General features: G+C 44.3%; 1 protein-coding gene across 1 annotated transcript; it reads left to right on the top strand.

Annotated features, from left to right (window-relative positions):
* Positions 1 to 27,637, top strand: LOC120438782 (ribonuclease inhibitor-like). Its single transcript, XM_039609211.1, has 8 exons — positions 1 to 590; positions 8,047 to 8,220; positions 12,707 to 12,886; positions 17,270 to 17,443; positions 24,333 to 24,527; positions 25,989 to 26,162; positions 26,629 to 26,802; positions 27,488 to 27,637. Exons 1-8 carry the CDS (start codon positions 55 to 57, stop codon positions 27,495 to 27,497), a joined length of 1,617 nt encoding a protein of 538 aa, XP_039465145.1. The 5' UTR covers positions 1 to 54; the 3' UTR covers positions 27,498 to 27,637.
* Positions 27,638 to 27,776: the final 139 nt, after the last annotated feature.

The following is a 27,776-nucleotide window of genomic DNA, read 5'->3' as shown; positions in this document are numbered from 1 at the left end:
CCAGTCTACTGCTTTGTTCATCTGAGCATTCAGGAGTTTCTGGCTGCAGTCTACATGTTCCACTGTCACACCAACAGGAAGACAGAGGTGCTCATGATGTTCCTGGGGATAGACAGGAATGAGTCATCTCTGAATTTTTTTCTGGAGATTGTGATGATGACGTCCCTCCAGAGTAAAAATGGCCACCTGGACCTGTTTGTTCGCTTCCTTCATGGCCTCTGTCTGGAGTCCAACCAGAGACTCTTAGGAGGTCTGCTGGGTCAGACAAAGATCATTCCAGAAACCATCCAGAGAGTCATCAACAACCTGAAGAAGATGAACAGGGATGAAATCTCTCCTGACAGAAGCATCAACATCTTCCACTGTCTGATGGAGATGAACGACCTCTCAGTACATCAGGAGATCCAAGAGTTCCTGAAGTCAGAGAACAGATCAGAGAAGAAACTCTCTGAGATCCAGTGCTCAGCTCTGGCCTTCATGCTGCAGATGTCAGAGGAGGTTCTGGATGAGTTGGACCTGCAGAAGTACAACACATCAGAGCGGGGACGACAGAGACTGATTCCAGCTGTGAGAAACTGCAGAAAGGCTCGGTGAGTCCAGATGTGATCATTGGATTAGTAGTTTAGTTCTTCAGATATACACAGTACTAAGCGACTCTCATTAGTTTGAGTTTCTCAGATAAAATTATATTTTGTGTTGATCAGGAAATGTGTGTGTGCACTCAGCATGATCCTGCATTGGTAGTCGTACGCTGTGTGTTGTAGACTCACATCTACATGTAGTACCTGTGTGGTGTCATTAGGGGGCAAAATTTTAATCTGCTGCTGCTGCTGTTGGTCATTTAGACACTCCTGTTAGAGAGAGACAGAAATAAGAATCTATGAAGAGCTTCTTTGTAGTGAAGTGAACCCTAATGTTAGAAACAGAGACAAATATCCAGAGCAGTCACCATGAGCTTCTCCTCTGACTACAGACAGAACTACAGACACAGAGTTTAGTTTCATAAACATGGTGAGTGAGGTTGAAGGCTCTGAGGAAGACTCTGGTTTAGTGTGATTAAAGTGTGATGTCCTGATGAGTGACAGAGCTGTGGTTCAGAGTGAGGCTCAGAGGTGAACCAGCTGTGCTCTCTTACTGCCAACAGTGGGACAAACTGAGTGAGAAGACACTGCTGACATCTGGACTGAACATGTGTCCAATCTGTGAACTAATGCTGATGTCACAGCAGCTCATGGATTCACTCTCATTCCTGCTGCTGCTCCTAATGACAAATGTCTGACTTCATGTCCTCATTAATCACAGAGCTGATTTTTCAATGTGTAGTTGTTGCTGCTGAAATGTCGTCCCTGTTTTATGCTGATGGAAGTCACTGTTGTGTTTCTGGCTGCTGTTTACATCCTCGAGCTCACTTCCTGGCAGCACTCGCCAAACGCCATGATGTCATCAGTGCTTTATAGATGGTGGGAGATTTAGGTTGTAAACACAACATGTCTGTGTCCATACGTTGCAAACTTCCACACCATCCTTTATTGTACAGACTCAGCAGCAGCTCCATGGATCCCAAATCCAAGAGTGGAGAACAGATTTGAAGTGTGTCACATCCATGCAGTCACAGCTGTTTCCATCATGTTTACACTGATATTAATCCTGTTCAATGACACGTTTCATATCAGTGAATATGTTCTTTATGTCCACTGACATGTTTAAGTGTCCTGCTGGAAATCACTCAAATCATCCATGAAATCCATGAAAAATCCTTTTAGTGTTTCTAACTTCACCCTCTGTCCTCTCTCTCTCTCCATCCTCCTCACTGCTTCTTTCGCTGATAATCACATAAACATCGTATTCAGCTACAAAATAACACAATAATATCATCTGATGATCATTATTATAAGAGCAGGATCCATATTTGATATCAGAGTAACACACTGCTTGGTTATGTGCAGTCATCATCAGTGACTGTGGGTCAAACAGAAGCTTTCTGATTGGTTGGCGACCTTGGTTACCTGTCCACTCTCACTCTCACCTGTCCACTTGCTGTCAACTGGATCTGGATTCATAAACACTGAAGCCCAGAACAGGAATACAAATCTTTTTCTACCAACTGGCGATATACCAGCAGACTAATGGTTTAGAAAGCTAAAATGAGTGAATCGTTTCTTTGTTTATGTCAGGGTTCCTGGGTCGTTGACCCAGTGTTTTCCGTTTTGTCATGTTCAGTTTATTTTCACATCCATGTTTTCTGTGCCAGCCTGTCTCATGTTCCAGTTCCTTCCATACATCATTAGTTAGACTACACATCAGCTGTGCTCTCACCTGTCTCCAATCATTGTCATTTATTAGTCATGTATTTAAGCCCTCTGTTCCCTTCAGCCCTTGTCGTGTCATTGATGTTCTGGTGATGTTCGTGTGATGTTGTCCTTCCCGTGTGTTCGGTCAGTCCAGTCAGCCATTCAGTTATCCAGCCAGTCAGTGTCCGTTCACCATCTGTTCATCCATTCCTTATAATAAACCTTCACCAGTCTTCACCTACCTGCGAGTCCTGCGTTTGGGTTCCTTCTTCCTCACCTCCACACAAGACCTGACAGAATGACACGACCCGTGCCACGAAGACACGATTGGGACCCAGCGGACTCTGAACTTTTCGAGCGGCAGGACGCAGCGCTCTCCATTTGGGCGGAGAAGCTCAGGAGGAAACAGCGGCTCTTCTCAGAGAGGGATCATGTCTTTGAGGGGACCCGTCTGGCTCTTGGCGGACCTCGGAGACGCCGCAGTCCTCCACCTGCTGCCTTACCTGCATTGGAGCATTCGCCGCGGAGAGTGGGCGTCACAGGCCGAGCTTCGGCCGCTCACTCTCCCGCCGCTCCGCTCCTCGCTCGCCCGCCAGCCGTTTTACCCACCGGCTCTTCCACTTCCCCACTGCACAGCGGCTACGCCTCCCACCTCGGCTCAACGGAGGCTCCCGTGCCAGAGGCTCGGCTGTGTACCCCGCCCGCTTCCTCTTCCCGGAGAAAGCGGCGCACACGCCGCCATAACATGGACTATTTTCAGCAACTCCCGGCGGTGAGTCGCAGTGACTGTTTGCCGCCTTCCTCATTTGATTCTTCACATAAAATGAATAATAGACTCATCTCCGATTCATGGGGAACTTCCCTCCTAGATGACGATGTGGCCTGGGAAGAACTTTTCTGCTCTGCTCCCTCTGAGCTAGGATTCATTAAGGACAATACCCGCGCTTCAACATCCCCGAAGACTGTTCAACTAAAGACTGTAAATGGTGATGGCAGAAAGGCCAGAGCAATCCCTGATAAATCTGTTACAGCCCCTGTGTATGCAAACCCTAGGCCTGGTCGCTCTAGCACTGTTTTATCTGAGTCTGCGCCTTCGTCCACCTGTCAGCCTGTCCCAGCGCCTAGGCTGAGGGCAGCCAGAATCCAACCTGATCATCCCAGAGGCCCAGCCAAGACTCTCCAGCCAGTGCCCTCATGCTCTGGAGGCTCGGCAGAGCTAGCCTGCTTCCCCATCAGTCCACCACTTCATCCACCGCCTGATCCAGCTTTTCACGCCCTCGCACTGTCCCTGGTTAGGCTAGCTGAGGTGTCCCCTGCTCAGGCACCTGCTTTACTAGCCCAGGCTGCAGTTTTATCACCTTCAGTAATTCAGTCTTTAGCTCAGCCATTAGCCACACCAACCCCAGCTCAGCCCTTAGCCTCACCCACCTCTGTTCATCCATTACCCTCTCCATTCCAGCCAGTTCACTCTCCTGCTGTTCAGCTCCCAGTCCAGCCAGTTCACTCACCTGCTGTTCAGCCTCCAGCCCAGTCAGTTCACTCACCTGCTGTTCAGCCTCCAGCCCAGTCAGTTCACTCACCTGCTGTTCAGCCTGCTCCAGTCCAGTCAGTCCAGCCTGCTCCAGTCCAGTCAGTCCAGCCTGCTCCTGTCCAGTCAGTCCAGCCTGCTCCAGTCCAGTCAGTCCAGCCTGCTCCTGTCCAGTCAGTCCAGCCTGCTCCAGTCCAGTCAGTCCAGCCTGCTCCAGTCCAGTCAGTCCAGCCTGCTCCTGTCCAGTCAGTCCAGCCTGCTCCTGTAGCTCAGGCACCCGTAGCTCAGGCTGCTCCTGTAGCTCAGGCACCTGTAGCTCAGGCTGCTCCTGTAGCTCAGGCACCCGTAGCTCAGGCTGCTCCTGTAGCTCAGGCACCCGTAGCTCAGGCTGCTCCACTCCGGTCAGCTCCACTCCGGTCAGCTCCACTCCGGTCAGCTCCACTCCGGTCAGCCCAGTCTCCTCCTGCCCTCCAGTCCCCTGTAGTCCAGTCTCCTCCTGCCGTCCAGTCCCCTGTAGTCCAGTCTCCTCCTGCCGTCCAGTCCCCTGTAGTCCAGTCTCCTCCTGCCGTCCAGTCCCCTGTAGTCCAGTCTCCTGTCCTCCAATCTTCTATAGCTCAGTCTCCTGTCCTCCAGTCTCGTCCTGTTCCCCAGTCGCCCGTCCTCCAGTCAGTTCAGCCTTCTGTCGCCCAGCCTTCTGTTGCCCAGCCTTCTGTCGCCCAGCCACTCATCCACCAACTTGTTCTGTTCCCGGACCTGCAGCAGCAGCATCCAGAGCCAGCTGTGAGCTCTCCCGCTCCTCAGCCAGGGGTTTCCGCACCCGCTGGCCCGGCCGCACCTCAGCCAGGGTTTCCGCACCCGCTGGCCCGGCCGCACCTCAGCCAGGGGTTTCCGCACCCGCTGGCCCGGCCGCACCTCAGCCAGGGGTTTCCGCGCCTCCTGGCCCTGCCTGTCTCCAGCCAGAGGCCTCCGCGCCTCCTGGCCCTGCCTGTCTCCAGCCAGAGGCCTCTTCGCCTCCTGGCCCTGCCTGTCTCCAGCCAGAGGCCCCCGCGCCGCCTGGCCCTGCCTCGGCTTCTGATTCGCCTTCTGCTCCGCCTGGTCCAGCCTGGGCTTCTGATTCGCCTTCTGCTCCGCCTGGTCCAGCCTCGGCTTCTGCTTCGCCTTCTGCCTCGCCTGGTCCAGCCTCGGCCTCAGCTTCTGCCTCGCCTGGTCCAGCCTCGGCCTCAGCTTCTGCCTCGCCTGGTCCAGACTCGGCCTCAGCCTCTGCCTCGCCTGGTCCAGCCTCGGCCTCAGCCTCTGCACCAGCCTCGCCTGGTCCTGTGGACCTGCTCAGTGGCCGCCAGTGGCCGCAGCCGTCTTCCGCGCGGCCGCCCACCGGACCTGCTCAGTGGCCGCCGCCGCCGTCTTCCTCGCGGCCGCCCACCGGACCTCCTCAGTGGCCGCCGCCGTCTTCCTCGCGGCCGCCCACCGGACCTGCTCAGTGGCCGCCGCCGTCTTCCTCGCGGCCGCCCACCGGACCTGCTCAGTGGCCGCCGCCGTCTTCCTCGCGGCCGCCCACCAGATCGACTCCGGCATCACCGCCGGCCACGTGGTCGCCCACCGGAACTGTTTCAGCTCAGCCACTGGCCACGTGGTTGCCCGCCTGAACTCTTTTTGTTTGGACTCCGTCCCTCCATCCTGGGCCCCCTCCGCCCTCCCTGTTCTGGTCCTTCTCTCTTTCGGCCGTCGGGTGCCGGCCTTTGAAGGGGGGGGTACTGTCAGGGTTCCTGGGTCGTTGACCCAGTGTTTTCCGTTTTGTCATGTTCAGTTTATTTTCACATCCATGTTTTCTGTGCCAGCCTGTCTCATGTTCCAGTTCCTTCCATACATCATTAGTTAGACTACACATCAGCTGTGCTCTCACCTGTCTCCAATCATTGTCATTTATTAGTCATGTATTTAAGCCCTCTGTTCCCTTCAGCCCTTGTCGTGTCATTGATGTTCTGGTGATGTTCGTGTGATGTTGTCCTTCCCGTGTGTTCGGTCAGTCCAGTCAGCCATTCAGTTATCCAGCCAGTCAGTGTCCGTTCACCATCTGTTCATCCATTCCTTATAATAAACCTTCACCAGTCTTCACCTACCTGCGAGTCCTGCGTTTGGGTTCCTTCTTCCTCGCCTCCACACAAGACCTGACAGTTTAGTGGAAATCAGATCTGATATCAGCAGCTCTGAGTTCATTCAACATTATTGTCCAGTGGTGAGATTTCTGCTCCATTTGGTAACAGTCAGCAGGTCGTACCTGGCAGCAGCAGGTAGCAAACAGAGATCATCTTTCCTAGCTGGAACTCTTCACTGAGCTGAACTCATTCAAAATGTTCTGGAGACATATTCAACACAGGAAACAGTCCAAATGTGTGTCTTCACTCTGACTCTGGATTAGTGCTGCCACAAACGATTATTTTGAAAATCGACTAGTCACTGATTATTTTTGCAATTAGTCGACTAATCAGATCATGCATCCATTGCCATCATTAGTCATAAAACGTACAGCTTATTGCACCAGCATGCATCTGCTCTTATATAACTATCATTAGCTTACACCTTATAGTGTTTAAGATATGTGCTAACTAAAAATAAAGACAAGATGATAGTTTATTAAACTTTAAAGGAAATTTGCAGATTGTCTCAGTGGAGTTTAATAAACTCAGCCGTCTGCTCCTTGCTATCTAAAATGTAACAGGACTACCGAGTATATTCTTGAGCATCTCACACTCTTGTTGAATCAGTTTTCTGTTTGATGTTTATTCAGCTGTGTGAAAACTATAACTTTAATCTCAGCCAAAGCGATTTACTCAGGAACAAATAAAACCAAACAATAAAGGCAAAGCCAAACAATAACATTTTTTAAGTTATCTAAGTGACTTATATATCATGTTTAACCTGAGTAGCCAAAGGACGCAGGGGTTTGCAAACGATGTGCTGGGAGTTGGGTGTCCTCACCGGCTCTAATGACCCTTGAATCACAACTAGCTATCGAGCTGGTGGGTAACAGACGTCTAGGAAACGTCAGAGCACTTTTACAAATATGGTATGTCTTGATAAAGCGAGTAGATATTTGAAGTTTATACAGCAAAATTCTTGGCAGAAAATATGTTGAACGTTTATTTTGTGACCCAGAAAGAGTAATAAGAGTAATACTTAAACTAAGCAGCTCCCGCCATTGTTGGAAACGGGAAATGGCTGGGCCACGCTATAAATTCTAGGATAGGTTGGGCCACCAAGGTGTTACACCCGACCCATCCTTCAAATCTGGGGAAAAGGAGGACGCATTTGGAGGATTATTTGAATTTGGACAGCCTTTGTCACGTCGATGTAACGTAATTGGCCTACAAATGTGGGCACAGGAGGATGCGGCCCCTGAATTTGGGCACAGCTACGATACCGGAGGCTGCTTCTTCTTCTTCAGGGTTTAACGGCAGCTGGCATTCTTGTAGATGCATTGCTGCCATCTTCTGTTTTAGTCCGTTATTACACGCACACTTATAAAACTTACTACTTATTCCTGCGTCTTTCAGGATCTTACAATGCTTTAAACGATGTGTTGACTATTAAATTAGCCGTCTGCGATTTTGATAGTCGATGTAATCGTGGCGGCCCTACTCTGGATCAGATCTCACTGACAGACTGTGGACATTATGGAAGCCTAAATATGACGCCATCTTCCTCCTTCATCTGCAGATTAAAGCCAAACAAAGATTCTCATTAAAAGTCTGCAGGTCTGAGAGAGACTCGATCGTTGTGTCAAACACAGTAAGAGGAGCTGAAGCACATAAGAAAAGCATATGTTCATCACCAAAAGTTTAATCTGTTCATCTGGACGTAGCGTTTTGTGGGAGAAACGTTTCGTCTCTCATCCAAGTGACTTCTTCAGTCTCAGCTGACTGCAGGTTTACCCAAACCTTATAAACAGTACATTTGCATAATGACTGAAACCAGCCCACTGAAATGTTTCTCCCACAAAACGCTACGTCCAGGTGTCCAGATTCTTATTAAAAGTCTGCAGGTCTGAGAGAGACTGGATCATTGTGTCATGTCAAACACAGTCAGAGGAGCTGAAGCACAGATGTGAAGAGCCGATATTCATCAGATTATGACGTCACTCTGTTTTTTCTTCATATACATTCAGTCTGTGTTCATAATGCAGATTTTCTGCTTTTATAATAACACATTTTATATTTTCTATAATCACAGACTGATTCAGTGTGGACTCTCAGAGACTCACTGTGAAGTTGTGGCCTCAGCTCTGAAGTCCAACCCCTCCCATCTGACTGAGCTCGACATGAGTTGGAACAACATGCAGGATTCAGCAGTGAAGCTTCTGTGTGCTGGACTGGAGAGTCCAAACTGTCGACTGGAGGCTCTGAGGTGAGTTCACTGACTGCAGCTATTGTTGTTTGTCTATATTTCAGATCTTTGATTGATGTTTGACACTTTCTTTAGTTCATAAAAGTTTTCTTTATTTCTATTGGCTGTCAGTGATAAATTAGAGCAATCGTGACTGTGGGTCTGTGTATGAAGAATAATTCATGTGCAATTGTTGAAGTTGTAGAATGTGAAACAGGAAACAGAGACAACTGGCCTTCAAAGTAAAAGCTGCTCCTTTTGGGCGATCGTGGCTCAAGAGTTGGCAGTTCGTAATCAGAAGGTTGCCGGTTTGAGCCCCGGCTCGGACAGAGTCCGTCGTTGTGTCCTTGGGCAAGACACTTCACCCGTTGCCTACTGGTGGTGGTCAGAGGGCCCGGTGGCGCCAGTGTCCGGCAGCCTCACCTGTGTATATATGTTTGCCTCTGTCAGTGCACCCCGGGGTGGCTGTGGCTACAATGTAGCTTTCCATCTCCAGTGTGTGAATGGGTGTGTGAATGGTTGGATGACTGAATGTAGTGTAAAGCGCTTCGGGGTCCTTAGGGACTTTACAAATACAGGCCATTTAACATTTACCCAGTTGATATATTTCTGTGAGTGTTGCACAGGTGATGGACGATGGCTGCACCTGCTGGAGTGTTGTGATCCAGGTGTAAATTTAATGACCAATTCATCACATTTTTCCCTTCCATAAAGCTCCTTTTTCTCTCACTATGGCTCAACGTTGTTAAAAACAGAAGAACTGTTTTAAAACTGCTCAAAGAAGTCCTGCCATTAATTAATTCTTCAATCTTAAATATGATCAACCTATCTCTAATAATTGACTATGTACCACAGGCCTTCAAGGTGGCTGTAGTTAAACCTTTACTCAAAAAGCCATCTCTAGACCCAGCTGTCTTAGCTAATTACAGGCCAATCTCCAACCTTCCTTTCATATCAAAAATCCTTGAAAGAGTAGTTGTCAAACAGCTAACAGATCATCTGCAGAGGAATGGCTTATTTGAACAGTTTCAGTCAGGTTTCAGAGCTCATCACAGCACAGAAACAGCTTTAGTGAAGGTTACAAATGATCTTCTTATGGCCTCTGACAGTGGACTCATCTCTGTGCTTGTCCTGCTAGACCTTAGTGCAGCGTTTGATACTGTCGACCATAATATCCTATTAGAGCGATTAGAACATGCTGTAGGTATTACAGGTACTGCACTGCAGTGGTTTGTATCATATCTATCTAATAGACTCCAATTTGTGCATGTAAATGGAGAGTCCTCTTCACACACTGAGGTCAATTATATTTCGGTGCTAGGACCAATTCTGTTTACATTACACATGCTTCTCCTAGGCAGTTTCATTAGAAAACATAGCATACATTTTCACTGCTATGCAGATGACACTCAGCTCTATCTATCCATGAAGCCAGATAACACACACCAATTAGTTAAACTGCAGGAATGTCTTAAAGACATAAAGACCTGGATGGCTGCTAACTTTCTGCTTCTTAATTCAGATAAAACTGAGGTTATTGTACTCGGCCCTGAAAATCTTAGAAATATGGTATCTAACCAGATTCTTACTCTGGATGGCATTACCTTGGCCTCCAGTAATGCTGTGAGGAACCTTGGAGTCATTTTTGACCAGGACATGTCCTTCAACGCACATATTAAACAAATATGTAAGACTGCTTTCTTCCATTTGTGCAACATCTCTAAAATTAGAAATATCCTGTCTCAGAGTGATGCTGAAAAACTAGTTCATGCATTTATTACTTCCAGGCTGGACGACTGTAATTGGTTATTATCAGGATGTCCTAAAAACTCGCTAAAAAGCCTTCAGTTAATCCAAAATGCTGCAGCAGGAGTACTGACAGGGACTAGAAAGAGAGAGCAGATTTCTTCTGTTTTGGCTTCCCTTCATTGGCTTCCTGTTAAATCCAGAATTGAATTCAAAATCCTGCTCCTCACATACAAGGTCTTAAATAATCAGGCCCCATCTTATCTTAATGACCTTGTAGTACCATATCACCCTATTAGAGCACTTCGCTCTCGCTCTGCAGGCCTACTTGTTGTTCCTAGAGTATTTAAAAGTAGAATGAGAGGCAGAGCCTTCAGTTTTCAGGCCCCTCTTCTGTGGAACCAGCTTCCAGTTTGGATTCAGGAGACAGACACTATCTCTACTTTCAAGATTAGGCTTAAAACTTTCCTTTTTGCTAAAGCATATAGTTAGGGCTGGACCAGGTGACCCTGAATCCTCCCTTAGTTATGCTGCAATAGATGTAGGCTACCAGGGGATTCCCATGATGCATTGAGTTTTTCCTTTTCAGTCACCTTTCTCACTCACTGTGTGTTAATAGACCTCTCTGCACTGAATCATATCTGTTATTCAACTCTGTCTCTCTTCCACAGCATGTCTTTATCCTGTTTTCCTTCTCTCACCCCAACCGGTCGCAGCAGATGGCCCCGCCCCTCCCTGAGCCTACAATATAAAGCTCCTTAAGGCAACTTTTGTTGTGATTTGGCGCTATATAAATAAAATTTAATTGAATTGTATTGAGCTGTTTTCACTTTGTACAAACTCTCAGACTCTTTCTGCCCGTGTCTGACTCCTGTTGCATCATGGGTAACAGGGATTCCAGGCCGGCCAATCAGAGCAGAGTTTGATAATAAAGTTTCTTTTTGAAGCAGCCAGAGGTTTTCATGAGTGGAAATCCACTGTGACTGTGAGCTGCTGCTACAGCCTCCAGATTAGCCAGCAGCTCATCCTGCTCAACATTTTCTCACCAACTTAATTAATGGAAGTGAGATGTTTTCAGCTGGAGTGATGCTCAGGGTGGCCTCCCTCTCCTCTTCTTCTCCTCTTCCTCTTTCACTTTTGAAGCCACTTCTGCTGCTTTCATTGATTTGGAAGTCCTGTAGCTGAGTTTGAGACTAAAAGCCTTGGCAGCAGAGGGGAGAAAGGCCGGCTGTAACACCCCCACTTGACTCTATTCTACCTGTGACGTTATTTTATCAGAAAACATATATATGCTCATTTTTTACTATGTTTGGCTTGAAGAGCTAAAATGCCCAACGTTTCATCATATTTCCTCATAAGCTCCTTTTGTCTGACCATTTGAATCACATTTGAAATTCCAATAAAGGACTCCACAGAGTTCGGTGAAAATAATGACAGTAGATGTTTGTGAGAAACTGCTGGCAGCAAATTTGTGCCTGATGTTTATTAGGATTCAAAAAATTGGAAAAGGAGTACGGAGGGCTCTCAAGAAAAACAACTCTGGTCCACGAGGTATGATCAAAGCGAAAATTTATTGGTCACATGCATGGAGTTCAGCACTGAGTACTTCAGCATTGAACTGTCGTCCTATAGTCAAACCGAGACTTTATAGGGGTGAAACAGTACAGCCCCTCTCCTGTTGTCAGGCAGATTCAATACAGCATACGTCAATCCAAAACCACAACTGTTCAGTTAACGTTTGACACAGTTTAAAAGAACATTATCTTCGGCTCGAACCCAGGTGCTTCCCCTCATCTCGCCTTCGCTGTCGCTCGTCTCTGGAACATCCTGCACCTGCTTCTCAAACAGTCACGTACAACCTGAAAGCTGCAACCCTGGCAAAACAGGCTTAAACTTTCCCCTACTAAATGAGTCTACTGCTGTGTGTGTGTGTGTGCTGTGTTCCCCTCGCTCTGCACCTTATTTGACCTCAGCCTAGGCACCCAGGCTAAGGCCATCCTGTGTGTACTGATCTGGACTTATGTGTAAAATATATAAAACAAATATTTCAATCTAATACAACTGCTTAAAACCTAATCAAAGCTTAATCAAAGATATAAATGCATAATAAAATAACCTGCTCAAAATACATGCACTCAGACTCTGCTTTTGGTTTCACTTTTGCAAAGCATGCTCTGCACAAGCCTGTGTTTCCTGTCAAGACCTTTTAGGCCCAAAGTTAGACCTTTTCTTCTATAAAGTCATGTGGCCAGCAAATACGTATTCAGATTATAAATTTAAATCTCAATAATTCCCCCCTTTGCACTTTGTAGATGCTCCCTGAGCACTGGTCTCACAGCCAGCTGCACATAGAGACCAGTGTTGTTAGTCCAGGTCAGAAGATGACTTGTTGGAATGAAAATGAGGTTGTAGTTTGTCTGCTTTAATAATTTGACTGGAAAAATGTGTTGGACTTCAAATATGTCCATTTCTTTCACACTTCACCCTTTAAAAGTGAAGACATGTGGTTCCTTGAATGAAAAACATGACTTTTTTAAGTTTCTTTCATGTTTTTATAATAAATGTACGACTTTGATGTGAAACATTCAGAGTTTTTTCTCTTGTTGTGTTTGTTTGAAGCTGCTTCCTGTTGGCTTCAGCTGTTTGGAGTTTCCATTTTCTAAACTTCTACATTCTGAACCTTCTTCAGCTCTGAACAGATGATGAAACACTGAATGACACACTTTGTTTAATAAACTTACATCTTTCAATCTTTATACAGATTGAAGAACTGTGGTTTCTCAGAGATCAGCTGTGATTATCTGGCAGCAGCACTGAACTCCAACCCCTTGTTTCCCAAAGTACTGGACCTGAGTGGCAACTACAACAACCTGCTGGATTCAGGAGTGAAGCAGCTGTGTGTTCTTCTGGAGAATCCACGATGTCGATTTGAAACTCTGAGGTCAGTCACCATGTTTTAGTTGGGCTGAGATGAATATGATGTGAAAGTTGTGCTGACACTGTGGATCAGTAGGCCCACAGACCCCCATACAGGAAGTCTGGTTCTACTCTTTGTAGAACTTCTGATCCCTGATCCTCTGAGTCTGACTCAGTAGATAATGCAGAGTTCAGAGCTGATGTGGGTGAGGGGACTCAGGCAGCATGACAGATTTTATGTCCATGTCTTCCCTGTTTGTACTGATACAAATAAACATGAGTATCCTTTCAGGTCAGATCTTATCAGTCACACCTGTTAGTGCAGCTCTACTGTAGATTGTAGTGCTTGTTAACCTAGGATGGTTTTAGGAACCTGGACCGCAGACTCCAAGGGAAGATATTACTTGGAAAGGCTAAATCAACTTATTAGAGGTGTTTGCACTAACATAGATTAATACTCAGGTTTACACCTTTATTGTTTCACAAACGGTTAAAAACTGTAGATGTGTTCCAGCTCAGTGTTCATGGAAATAATCCAGAGAGCAGGATTCCTTGATAAATGTCACATATTCTTAAAGTTATAATCCACAGGGAAAACCTTGAAACTGTCAGTCTGATATCTACTCAACCAATCAGGTGTTTACATGACATTCACTGATCTTCAGCTTCACCTTATTATCAGTCTCTCTCTCTTTCACATCTGAATAATCTTCACTTCACATTTCAGTCAGTTAAGATTTCATTAGCACGTTCACTTTAGCATAATCCATTTTAATCCAAACAACTTTCTCTTTAAAACTGTTTGTCAGTAGGGCTGCACGATTTTGCATAAAATGAGAATCACAATTTTTTTGCTTAGAATTGAGATCACAATTCTCTCACGATTTTCTTTTCCACAATAAATATTTTTATTGCACTTTTTAACGGCACATCAACTTCGTAGCAGTTGAGACTGAACATAAAAACAATAAATAAACATAAAAACAATAAATGCCTCACATTTTGTGGTTGCCGCAAAATGTTGTACTGCTTGAACTTCCGTCTCCACCGTTGCTCGACACTGCGTGTAGAGCAGGTGGTGCAACAATAGAAAAATAGTTGCGTGACGGCACTGTGTAGCGTTTGTCTAGGGTGTTGATCATTTTCCTAAATCCCTCGTTTTGCACAGTGTTGATGGGAGCCATATCTTTAGCCAGGTGATAAGTGATAGCCTCCGTGATTTCTTTGGGCCTGCGGGAGTTCGACGTGTATAGGGAAGCGCTGTATAAGGTTCCCGTTATTGATGTTTGGCTGGTTGACCGGGAAGGATTTTCTCCTGTCACTTTCTCGTCATCCCTGACGTGCTCTCCGTTGTTTTTTTCCTTTTGAGCATCACATGGCACAGCCTCTGTATCACGTGGTATAAGGCTCCGTCCTTGTCATTTGTTGAGCAGGAAGAGTGAGCGCTTGTTTTCATGCAGATTACGTCCCAGATCAAAATGCGGTACAATCGTTGTCGTCTTTTTTTTTTCTTTTTTTTTTCATTTTCTTAAAATCGTTGTCATTTGGAAATGAGATCGCACATAAGTATGAATCGAGATCGCGATTTTCTAAGGATTAATTGTGCAGCCCTATTTGTCAGTCACAGTATATCAGGTACAATCCTCTTTTTCACTAAGTCACACACATTCAGAGATTAGAGTGTCCTGTGTGTGCTCTCATTCACTCACACTCACTCTCATATGGCTGAAGTATGTTTGAACACAGCTGGCCTGTGTTAGGCCTGTCTCTAACATCATTATTTTATTACTTTATTCTGATTCATCATTTTAGCCAAACTCAAACATCTTTATATTTACTGATTATGTTCTCATCATTGATTAACAGTCTGTACATTCACATATGAATCATAATTCAGTGTTTAACATATTATCACAGATGGACTCCACAGAAGATCTCCTTTATGAAGAAACTGTGAAAGTTTGTCCCACAGTGGGAAACATTTCAGAGAATATCTCAGAGAATATCTGTGAAGCAGAAACTAAACATTATGATAGAAGAAAAGCAAAATGATGATACAAATCCTGCTCTGAGCCATCGTTTAAACATCACAAGATGAATAACAGAATCGAGGAGGGGGCCTAAGTGTACATCTTTCACCATGTTACAATGCTGTGATTGCAGCCATTCCCCAACTCTCTGTGAATAGGACTCATGGACATTGATCAGTGTGTTTTGGTTAGAGATGGCACGATACCACTTTTTTTATGTCCGATACCGATACCGATATCATAAATTTGGATATCTGCCGATACCGTTATGAATCCGATATAGTGGGTTTTTTAATCAATAAAACAGTTTTTTTTAATATCTTGCTGCATTTTGTATAAGTTCATACTCAAGTTTAAATTATCAACAACACTAAGGCTATTCTGTTATACCTGTATGTAAAAAAAAATACACTGCACCCAAAATATTTCATAGTTCTGCAACACTGATCAATCTAATAAACCTACTCCACCCTCCCTATTCTGGTATTTTAAAGAGTACTTAGCAGAAATATTAAGCAACCTAACTAATAGTGTTGCAAACTCCCAGCAAAAAAAAAAAAAAAAAAAATAGGGAACCACCCCCCACCCTCCACCTCATGATGCTTAATCGATGTAATTATCGATTAATTTGATGCAGGGTGAAATAAAATGCACAGAAATAAATTATTTTTCAAGAATAATTAAATAGATTCAACATCTTTCTTCTACAGAATTGCAGAATTCACAGATGGTATCTTCCCAAAGGAAAAAGTACTATAGCTTACTAGGGTATATTAGACTTAACAGTTACTATATACAGTAATGGACTTCTATATATTTTACATCAGATTAAAACTTTGGGTGTAAGATTCAGATAAATATTTATTAAAAGCTAGACTTTTTCAATGATGATAAGAAAGGAAAGTATGTCTTTGTGCCTCCTTTTCCCTGTTCATGCCCTATCGGCCCCCCTGGCTAAACTTTGCTGATCCGCCCCTGCACAGTTACAGCCGTCAGCTATGTAGAAAAATATCCTGGAGTAGAAAGTAAGATTAAATCAATTCTAACAACCGCTTATCAAGCTTAAACGTACTGCTGTTGTTTATCCACTGGTTTCCTCTTTCTGGTGCAAACTGGGCCAAAAACAGAGAAGAGAGACGGACTCGCGGCAGAAAAGCCGATCAGCTGATCATTAAGCAGTTTCACGACTGAAGTAGCAGCAGAAGGGAGGGAGGGGCAGTCGCTCCATATATCGGTTGTTAAGCTTAACATGGGAACGCTTTACAAACATTCAGAGATGAACTTACACACTTGCTTTACTTTTCTCTGGGAAATGCTGGTTTGGTAGCGAGGCTCCAAATACACGCAGCCGCTCTATCACATGACGCATATGCTACTGTTATGAGCCGAGTTACGCCTTGTCGCAAGTTTTGTGAGGTGGTTTTTTTTATATTTAATGGATCGGATTCCATTTTTTATTTCTCGCCGATATCCGATCCAGTAATTTAGGTCAGTATCGGACCGATACCGATACGTAATATCGTATCAGTCCATCTCTAGATTTAGTTAGTGGTTGTTAATCAATGGTCATGAGAGTCTGCATAATTAAGATTAAGGAACTGATCTCCCAGCCCATTGTTCCTTGAGTGAGCTTGTTTCAGTCATTATGCAAATGTACTGTTTATAAGATTGGGGAAACCTGCAGTCAGCTGAGACTGAAGAAGTCACTTGGATGAGTGGCGAAATGTTTCTCCCATAAAACGCTACGTCCAGATGAACAGAATCAACTTTTGGAGATTTGAAGTGTGTCACATCCATGTAGTCACAATGTTTCCACCATGTGAAATCACATCTGATATCAGCAGCTCTGAGTTCATTCATCATTATTGTCCAGTGATGAGATTTCTGCTCCATTTGGTAACAGTCAGCATATGTTTCCTGCATGTGGACATGAAAAGTCATACCTGGCATCAGCAGGTAGCAAACAGAAATCATCTTTCCCAGCTGGAACTCTTCACTGAGCTGAACTCATTCAAAATGTTCTGGAGTCAGATTAAAAACAGGAGACAGTCCAAATGTGTGTCTTCACTCTGACTCTGGATCAGATCTCACTGACAGACTGTGGACATTATGGGAGCCTAAATGTGATGCCATCTTCCTCCGTCATCTCCAGATTAAAGCCAAACAAAGATTCTTATTTAAAGTCTGCAGGTCTGAGAGAGACTGGATCATTGTGTCATGTCAAACACAGTCAGAGGAGCTGAAGCACAGATGTGAAGAGCCGACATTCATCAGATTATGATGTCACTCTGTTTTGTCTTCATATACATTCAGTCTGTGTTCATAATGCAGATTTTCTGCTTTTATAATAACACATTTTATATTTTCTATAATCACAGACTAATTCAGTGTGGACTCTCAGAGACTCATTGTGAAGTTGTGGCCTCAGCTCTGAAGTCCAACCCCTCCCATCTGACTGAGCTTGACATGAGTTGGAACAACCTGCAGGATTCAGCAGTGAAGCTTCTGTGTGCTGGACTGGAGAGTCCAAACTGTCGACTGGAGACTCTGAGGTGATTTTAATGACTGCAGCTGTTGTTGTTTTTTTATATTTCAGATTTTTGATGTTTGAAACTGTCTTTAGTTGCTAAATGTTCAGGATGAAGACAAATGTGAAGGAATTTGAGTGCTTTCATAAATGTTGTCTTTCCAAAAGACTAAACAACAGTTTTTCCTTTTGGCTTCAAATACAAGTAACAGACTTGAGCAGGGTTCATTTAAAGGCTGACAGAAGTGGAGTGGTGATGGGGAGATGTTTACAGGACAGTTTTTCAGCCTCCACAGGTTCATGTTGTGCTCCATCAGTCAGTGAAGATGAAGTCAGTACTGATGAGGCAGTAGAGTGTGTGAGGGATGTGAATGAGGCTGTTGAAGATCTGATGATTGCAGATAAAAACAGGCTGCAGAGACTTTGAGCTTGTGTGGAAACAGAGGGATAGAAAAGAAAGACATGAATGTCAAAGTTAATAAAGGTGAAGTTAGGAGCTGTGATGATGTTCATGGTATCAGAAGTTGATATGGCTGCTACAGAGACAACCCACACAGCTGCTCTGGTGAGTTGTGTGTTAAAGCAGAGGAACACAGAGCAGCCTAACACAGGCCCAAACATGGCAACAAAGAAGGATTCAGGCTCTGTGAGAGGATTTCAAACAGAAGCTGGAGAAGAGAAAGGACTCTGTTGGAATGACTACAGAAAGAAGCAGCTGAGACCAGTCCAAGTGTTTCCATGGAGCCCAGTCTAGCATTCATATATACACTAACGTACAGCATGGGGCTGCCACAAACAATTATTCTGATAGTCGACTAAGGAGCTTGGAAAGAAAAGCGTCTGGAATTCTTTAAGTTGCTTGAAGACGTTTCACCTCTCATCCGAGATGCTTCTTCAGTTCTAAGGGTCAATTGGTGGGGAGTCCCAGATTTAAAGCCCAGTGGGAGTTTCCCCCCAAAGATTGACAAAGGACCCCCTGATGATCCTCTACCTAATCACATGAGCCGAGGTGTGAAAGCGGGTGTGGGTCCCAATCAGCCAGGGTTTCGGGTGAGCTCATTGTTAAACCTGGCCCCACCCTATCATGTGATTTCCTGAGGTCAGAATGCCCAGGATGTGAGTTGGCGTTGAGGCGTCTGTGAAGGGATCTCAAAACTGGATTATAGATGGCAGACAGTTGTTGTCGTAAACCACCGGCTCTGTTCAAAGATGGTCATTCACAGTGGACATAAATGGCTTCTTTCACTCCTCTTTCAAACCATCTGTCCTCTCTGTCCAAACTGTGAACGTTGGAATCCTCAAAAGATTGACCTTTGACCTTTAGATGCAGATGAACTGCTGAGTCTTGTCCCGTGGAGGTGGCTCTTCTATGTTGTGCCATGCGCTTGTGAAGTGGCTGTTTGGTCTCTCCGATGTAGAGGTCTGGGCATTCCTCACTGCACTGTACAGCATACACCACATTGTTAAGTTTGTGTTTAGGAGTTTTGTCTTTCGGGTGAACCAGTTTCTGTCTGAGTGTGTTTCTGGGTCTGAAGTACACTGGGATGTCGTGCTTGGAAAAAACTCTCCTGAGTTTCTGTCTGTGAAGGTTCTCAGTCATCCAGGTCATCGTAGTCAAAGGGGTTTGCAAAGAAAAAGCGTCTGGACTTCTTTAAGTTGCTTGAAGACCTGAACTGAAGAAGCTTCTCGGATGAGAGGTGAAACGTCTTCAAGCAACTTAAAGAAGTCCAGACGCTTTTTCTTTGAAAACTCCTTTGACTCTCCTGAGTTTCTCTGATACACCGGCTACATCGGGGATGACAATGTAGTTGCGTCTGTCTTTCTTATCCTCCCTCGCTGGTGTCTGATCTTCTTTTCTGTGCATCTTTGCTGACTTTATAAACGCCCAGTTAGGATAACTGCATGTTTTGAGTGCTTCCTTTACATGTGTGTGTTCCTTCTTTTTTCCTTCAGGCTTAGAGGGAACATGTTCTGCCCGGTGGTGTAGGGTCCTAATTACTCCAAGTTTGTGTTCCAGAGGGTGATGGGAGTCAAAGAGGAGGTACTTCTCAAGATGGCGCGGCCACGTCCAGACGCCTTCCTGACCGCTCCGCTCCGACTATCCACTTTTCTTGTTTTTTACTTATTTTTTGCACTGGTTTACATTCCAAAATCCTCTAGTCTTATAGTATACGACGGCAGATCACTTGTAAACATCGGTGACAAGATTGCACATCTAATCTTGGACACTTTTAAACCTGACCCATCCTGGCCGCCAGAGATTCTACGCGGCGCGGAGAACAACAAAGGACGGGCCGCTCATCCGTGGCGTAGAACAAAGCGCCGGGGGAAACGCGCTGGCATTAGGAACAGACTGAGACAGCAGGCGCATCGCGCACCACTGCTCAGTATCCTACTGGCCAACGTACAATCCATGGAGAACAAGCTCGACGACCTAAGAGCAAGAGTCATCTTCCAACGTGACATGACGGACTGCAACATTCTGTGCTTCACGGAGACATGGCTGACCCCCACCGTGCCGGACCAGGCCGTAACTCCATCTGATTCATTCTTTGTGCTCCGCGCGGACAGAACGGCAGAGTCGAACAAAACCAAAGGTGGAGGAGTGTGCTTCATGGTAAACAGAAAGTGGTGTGATGCCAGGAGCATTTCTACTCTTTCCAGCGGCTGCTCGCCACATCTGGAATTCCTGAGCATAAAGTGCCGCCCTTTCTATCTGCCCCGTGAGTTCACCTCGGTCATCGCCACGGCGGTCTACATCCCACCCCAAGTGGACACAGGTATGGCTTTGTCCAAACTACATGATGTGCTGAGTTCGCTTCAAAACAAGGATCCAGGCGCAGCCCTCATTGTAACAGGGGACTTTAACAAAGCGAACCTTTAGACAAGTCATGCCAAACTTTTACCAGCATGTCTCGTGTCCAACGAGGGGGGATCGAATTTTGGATCACTGCTACACGCCATACAAGCAGGGCTACAAAGCTGTTTCACACCCGGCTTTTGGGAAGTCTGACCACAACGCCATCTTCCTCGACTGATAAGGGCGAAAGCGGATCATTGAATGAAACAGATGAATTGGTTTGTAAAAATGCTCCAAATTCTGTGGTGTGGAACTGGTTTAGCTTTCGTCCATCAGATACACAACAAAGCACTATTTTTGGTAGAATATGCTAGCGGGCTGTTGTTATTAACATGTTTTTGTTTTTTTTTTTGGAAAATACAGCACACTTAAAATCAATCCTTTGATTTTTCTGAAAATCGACAATGCCCCTTATAATCCCGTGTGCCTTATCTATGAATTCTGGTTGTGTTTACTGACTTCGAAATGATTTTATGTGGTACACGGCGCTTGAAAATCTGTCAAATGTTTTAGTACGACTTTGCTAAGCTACGAAGCCGCGCCGCTTGATGGATTGTCAGAGCATTACGACTATCGTAGGCAGGAGCCTCGCGGAGTAATACGTACTGTGCTTCAACATAGTATTACGATATTGCGTGTAGGGCTGCTCGATTGTGGCAAAAATGATAATCACGATTATTTTCACTGAAATTGAGATCTCGATTATTTGATGATATTTATTTAACAATAATAATGTATTGAATAATGGCTTTAAATATGTCAAAACATAATATAAAATAGTGTGCAAATACTGATAACAGTGCAAATGTTTGCAATATAAAAAATAAATGAAAAATGTAAACATCTATGTTTAGTGAACTTCAAAATACTGCATAATACTGGTTGTTCACTGTGTTAATTGAGCAGTGGTCTTTGGCGAGGAAAGACGTTACCGCGTTTGTTATCTCCTTGTGTCTCTGGGAGCTGCTGGGATGTTTAGTCGCGTTGTACAGGGGAGCGTGAATGGAAGTCTGTGAGGATGAAGCACGTGTTTTCAAGAGTTTTTTCTCTATGTTCCGTCGTTGTTTGATCGTATGTCACTTTGTGAGCGGTCTTCAAATGACTGAATAAATTTGTAGTGTTGCTCTGTGGTACAGCTACGACACCATAGCAAAGTTTCCACACTATGTCTACTTGATCCACGTCTGACTCCGCGAACCCATAATGTTTCCACACCACTTAAGTCCTTTTACCTCTCTTTTCAACCAACGGCATTCTATGTTCAGCAGCCATTATCCTCTCCTCACCAAATAACTTCTGCTTAGCTTTCCTAGCTTCCCTCGGGTCCTCTTAATTGTTGTGACGCGTGCGCGAAACGCAGAGAGGTGCGCTCGATTTGCCACACGGAGCAGCGCGAGAGGAGGAGCTAATAATCGGCTGAGTCATTTTTAATGATCGTTGAAAGCCCAAATCGTAATCACGATTAATATTCGATTAATTGAGCAGCCCTAATTGTGTGTATATAACCTCTTTTTAAGTTTTGTGGATATTATACATGGTTATGCTGAGGATATGTCGACCAGTTTCCAGTTTTGGAAATGGTTAAACTGACAGCAAGGAATTTGCATTTGCACTGTTAAATTTTTATATAACTATAATGCACATAAAAAACAGCTGCTTGTTTAAGTGAAAATACATTGATGGGGTTTTTTGCAATAATAAAGTTGTGGAGTTGTAAAGTATTTTGTCTAGTGTCAATTATATCATCAGTTATATCGTTATTGTAAATTTTCAAATGTATATCGTGATCAGCCCTAGTACAGAAGTGAATGGGAAAATGGATCCATAGTTTCAAATGTAGAAACAGTTCTCAGTTCATTTACAGAAATTAATACAGTTCATGAGGAAATGTTCAAAACAGCAGCTGAGAAGAAATCTGCTTCATGAAGTTGGATCTAGTTCCAATAGTTTGTGATGCACTTGAACGCAGCCTCAGCAGCTCACTGCTTGACCCCACAGAAACTTTCAGTCTGGACTTTTCTTTATTTCTATGGGCTTTCAGTGAGATTTCAGAGCAATCACGGACTGTAGGTCTGTGTATGAAGTATAATTCATCTGCAGTTGTTGAAGTTGTAGAATGAGAAATGGCGGTTTGGGGTATTTCCTGCTTTCTTTCTCCTGCTTGTGCTGATGAAAATGTTTATTGACGTGTGAATTCATTCTTCAACACTCGAAAATGTGAACGTGAAAACTTTTCTTATTTCTGTGTAACACAATTCAACGCACTGAAGCATCGACTTGTTCCATTATCCAACAATGAAAACAGGAAACAGAGACAGCTGGCCTTCAAAGTAAAATCTGCTCCTTTTGAAACGTGTTGGCAGTGAAATGCATGAAGAGCATAAGCACTTAAATGATCTATGTGCCTAAATATTAAACCCAGTTGATATATTTCTGTGAGTGTTGCACAGCTGATGGCCAATGGCCTATGGCTGCGCCTGCTGGAGTGCTGAGATCCAGGTGTAGATGTAATGACTCATTCATCACATTTATTCCTTCCATAAAGCTCATTTTTTCTCTCACTTTACCTCAGCATTGTTAAAAACATAAGAACTGTTTTCACTTTGTACAAACTCTCAGACTCTTTCTGCCCGTGTCTGACGCCTGTTGCATTATGGGTAACAAGGATTCCAGGGCAGCCAATCAGAGCAGAGTGTCTTTTTGAAGCAGCCAGAGGTTTTCATGAGTGGAAATCAACTGTGACTGTGAGCTGCTGCTACAGCCTCCAGATTAGCCAGCAGCTCATCCTGCTCAACATTTTCTCACCAACTTAATTAATGGAAGTGAGATGTTTTCAGCTGGAGTGATGGTCAGGGTGGCCTCCCTCTCCTCTTCTTCTCCTCTTCCTCTTTCACTTTTAAAGCCACTTCTGCTGCTTTCATTCATTTGGAAGTCCTGTAGCTGAGTTTGAGACTAAAAGCCTTGGCAGCAGAGGGGAGAAAGGCCGGCTGTAACACCCCCACTTGACTCTATTCTACCTGTGACGTCATTTTATCAGAAAACATATATATGCTCATTTTTTACTGTGTTTGGCTTGAAGAGCTAAAATGTAAGAAGATCAAATGGTGTTCTTTATTATTCTGTTGGTTTAGTTTCCTGTCTCTTGGATGGAGCCCAGCTGTGCGTGGCCCCTGGGCCTGTGGTCAGAGTGTGTGTTGGATAATCCGTACCAGGATGAGGCCAAACTGAAATGGGATTAAATGTCTGTCACATATTTGAGCCCAAACTCTGTGGATCCTTTATTGGAAAATCAAATGTGATTCAAATGGTCAGACAAAAGAGGGTTATGAGGAAATATGATGAAATGTTGGGTATTGAATCATTTTCCTCAGAAACCAAACAAAATGATTGACAAACATGTTTTTACAAACTCATTGTTGGACTTTGAGGATAACCCTGATGTTTAAAGGCATTTTAGTTTCACTGTACGAGAGTCCAGCTATTACTCAATATTTATGGATGACGTTCTAAATTAGTGACAATAATGACAGTAGATGTTTGTGTGAAAGTGTTGGAAGCAAATGAGTGTGTGATGTTCTTTCAGTGTTGCACTTTGTAGACGCTCCCTGAGCACTGGTCTCACAGCCAGCTGCACACAGAGACCAGTGTTGTTAGTCCAGGTCAGAAGATGACTTGTTGGAATGAAAATGAGCTTGTAGTTTGTCTGCTTTAATCATGTGACTGGAAAAATGTGTTGGACTTCAAATATGTCCATTTCTTTCACCCTTCACCTTTAAAAGTGAAGACATGTGGTTCCTTGAATGAAAAACATGACTTTTTCAAGTCTCTTTCATGTTTTTATGATAAATGTACGACTTTAATGTGAAACATTCAGAGTTTTTCTCTTGTTGTGTTTGTTTGAAGCTGCTTCCTGTTGGCTTCAGCTGTTTGGAGTTTCCATTTTCTAAACTTCTACATTCTGAACCTTCTTCAGCTCTGAACAGATGATGAAACACTGAATGATTTCAAGCTCACACTTTGTCTAATAAACTTACATCTTTCATTCTTTATACAGATTGAAGGACTGTGGTTTGTCAGAGATCAGCTGCTATTATCTGGCAGTAGCGCTGAAGTCCAACCCCTCCCATCTGAGACAGCTGGACCTGAGTAATGACTCCTTTTCGTCGACAAAGAACAAGCTGCAGGATTCAGGAGTGAAGCAGCTGTGTGGTTTTTTGGAGAGTCCAGGATGTGGACTTGAAACTCTGAGGTCAGTCAGCATGTTTTAGTTGTGCTGAGATGAATATGATGTGAAAGTTGTGTTGACACTAAACTGCAGACATCAGGCTGATATTATACTGATCGACACTGAGGATGTTCATGGTAAAGTCTGTTTTCTTCTTCTCTGGTTTAGTCCATTGACTGCAGCAGAACAATGTTCACATTTCAAACCTTGAAAGAAGAAGAAAAATCCTCCACTGGATAATTCACTGTGAAACTCTAAAACTCTTCATTCCACCTTAAAGTCTGTCTGACAGTGAAATCCAAAGCAAAATGTGCGTTTGCTTTACAGACAGCAGTCCAACACAAACATACACACATCATCCAAAACACAGTCCAACATCCAAATCTCCTCCACTGCCAGCATGAATGATGGGAAAGAGAAGGAGGACCACTCTGACATTCAGGGTTAGAATGAGTTTCATGAAGCAGACTGTGAAGATCAAAGCTGCATTAGAAGCTTACATGAATGAATGAGTGGACAGAGATCACCTGAAGCACTTCAAAGGCTTTAAATCAGCACATTTCTCTTTATTCTTTATGAACTCTGTTAGTTACTATAGTTTTCTGTGTAATGAAGCTAACAGCAGGCTAATAAGATGCTGACCAACAGGTTTCTATTAAAGGTTGTAATTTGTATATTAAAAAGTGCCGGTGCTTTGGCTCAGCAGGGATCAGCTTACAGGTAGAATACAGCTGCTGGATGGGATTAGCATGTCATAGCTATCTACCAAACTGCTAACTGGGGGATTTCAGGCCGTCTATGGATCATTTTTGCTAACTGTTTATTCAGCTTAGCCTCACAGGGCTGGACCCTGTGCCCTAGCTGTAATAGGACAAAAGGCGTGGTCCACCTGCACAGGTGAGCAGTCCATCACAGGGCCAACAGAGAGAGACAGAGAAGGACTCTCTCACATCCACATCTACAGCCAATTTAGAAGCACCAATGAACCTAAGCAGCTTTCACTGGACAGTGGGAGAACTTTTCAAAGTCCCAGTGGGTGCAGTCAAAGCAGTCCCTCAGTCCCAGTAGAGAGCCTTTGGTACAGACTAGTACAACTGTGTGCCCAGTTTGAGTTCTCTTCAGTGCTGTGATCTGACAGACCCAGAGGGGCCATCACATCACATTTAGAAGCTAATGGAGCCACAACACATGTCCAATACTTACTCTGTCTTGTTGGAAAAACTGGAAGAAATTATTCAAGGACTTAGTCACAGAACAGAGATTCAAATCTCCAAAACCAAACTGGCTGAATTGGGACATATAGTCTAAAACTCTGCACAGTTTCCTGTTTGAAGTTTCTTCCTGTTGGCTTCAGCTGTTTGGAGTTTCCATTTTCTAAACTTCTACATTCTGAACCTTCTTCAGCTCTGAACAGATAATGAAACACTGAATGATTTCAAGCTCACACTTTGTCTAATAAACTTACATCTTTCATTCTTTATACAGATTGATGGACTGTGGTTTGTCAGGGATCAGCTGTGATTATCTGGCAGCAGCGGTGAAGTCCAACCCCTCCCATTTGAGAGAGCTGGACCTGAGAGGAAACAACCTGAAGGATTCAGGAGTGAAACAGCTGTGTGGTTTTGTAAAGAGTCAGGGATGTGAACTTGAAACTATGAGGTCAGTCAGCATGTTTTAGTTGTGCTGAGATGAATATGATGTGAAAATTGTGCTGACACTAAACTGCAGACATCAGGCTGATATTATACTGATCCACACTGAGGATCTTTATGGTAAAGTCTGTTTTCTTCTCTGGTTTAGTCCATTGACTCTAGCAGAACAATGTTCACATTTCAAACCTTGAAAGAAGAAGAAAAATCCTCCACTGGATAATTCACTGTGAAACTCTAAAACTCTTCATTCCACCTTAAAGTCTGTCTGACAGTGAAATTCAAACCAAAATGTGCATTTGCTTTACAGACAGCAGTCCAACATGCAAATCTCCCCCACTGCCAGCATGAATGATGGGAAAAGAGAAGGAAATACACTTCTGAACCTTCTTCAGCTCTGAACAGATTATGAAACATTGAATGATTTCAAGCACACACTTTGTCTAATAAACTTGCATCTTTCATTCATTATACAGATTGATGGACTGTGGTTTGACAAGGATCAGCTGTGATTATCTGGCAGCAGCGGTGAAGTCCAACCCCTCCCATCTGAGAGTGCTGGACCTGATGCTGAACAACCTGAAGGATCTAGATGTGAAGCAGCTGTCTGATCTTAAGGAGAGTCCAGACTACAGACTGGAGTCTCTAGTGTAAGTAGAGTGATGGAGTGAGTGGGTGGTGCTGTCAGCAGTATTTTACTAAACACAGTTAGTATGAAACAAAGATCCAGTGTTTCCTGTAAATCTGCAGCTTCTCAGTGAAGCTGTGAGAGGAGAATGGTGACAGGCTTCAGGATTGGATACAAACACTTCCTGTTTCTGCCTTTTTCTCAGCTTTATGGTCACCATAGTAACGGCTGACACACTCTGATCAAACACTGTCAACAGCATATCAGCTCTCTGAACAAAGCAGCACGCAGACCAATGATTGCATTCATTTCCAAGTTTAAAGCAGTGAAGAACGCAGTCTGTAGGTGAGGAAGAATTTAGTGAGAGCAGATGTTTGGATGGAATTCCTCCAGTTAACAGCTAGAACCGTCCATCTGGATTGTTGGGCTTGTTGTTGGGGTTCCTACAGAGCTCAGAGTGGACACACACAGGTTTTTCTAATGAATGAAAGTCCAAACTAAAAGTAGGAGTGAAAAAAATTTTCATCAACTTCAATAAAAATCCAAAGATTAGAAAAAGTGAAGCAACAATGAGTCCTAGTACAGTCCCAGCACTGAAGTCCCTGCTGCTCTTTATACTGGATGTGCTGCATCACTGACTGACAGCTGAAGAAGAGTCTCTTGAAACACTTGTTTATCTCCTCTGCTCTTCCTTCTTCTCTCTGCAGGTGGAGCTGATGATGGGAAACAGGACAGTGTGTGTGCTGAGAGAGGAGGAGCTTTGTCCTGATCATCCAGAGGTTGAAGTAGCAGCAGCTTGTGTGTAGAGACACTCTGACTGGGCCATGTTACTGGGAGGTGGAGTGGAGAGGAGAGCTTCATCCAGCAGTGACTGACAGAGGAATGAAGTGCAGATGACTGTCAGTGCTGCAGAGTGAACTGCTCTGAGAACAGCTCCACTGTCAGACACAATGTAGAGTCCAGCATCATCCCTGTGTGCCCCTCTGGATCTGACAG

The sequence above is a fragment of the Oreochromis aureus genome, linkage group 3, assembly GCF_013358895.1.
Source record: "Oreochromis aureus strain Israel breed Guangdong linkage group 3, ZZ_aureus, whole genome shotgun sequence".
Classification (NCBI taxonomy): domain Eukaryota; kingdom Metazoa; phylum Chordata; class Actinopteri; order Cichliformes; family Cichlidae; genus Oreochromis; species Oreochromis aureus.
The sequence above is the reverse complement of the archived record's forward strand: the minus strand, read 5'-3'. Positions and strand labels throughout refer to the sequence as shown.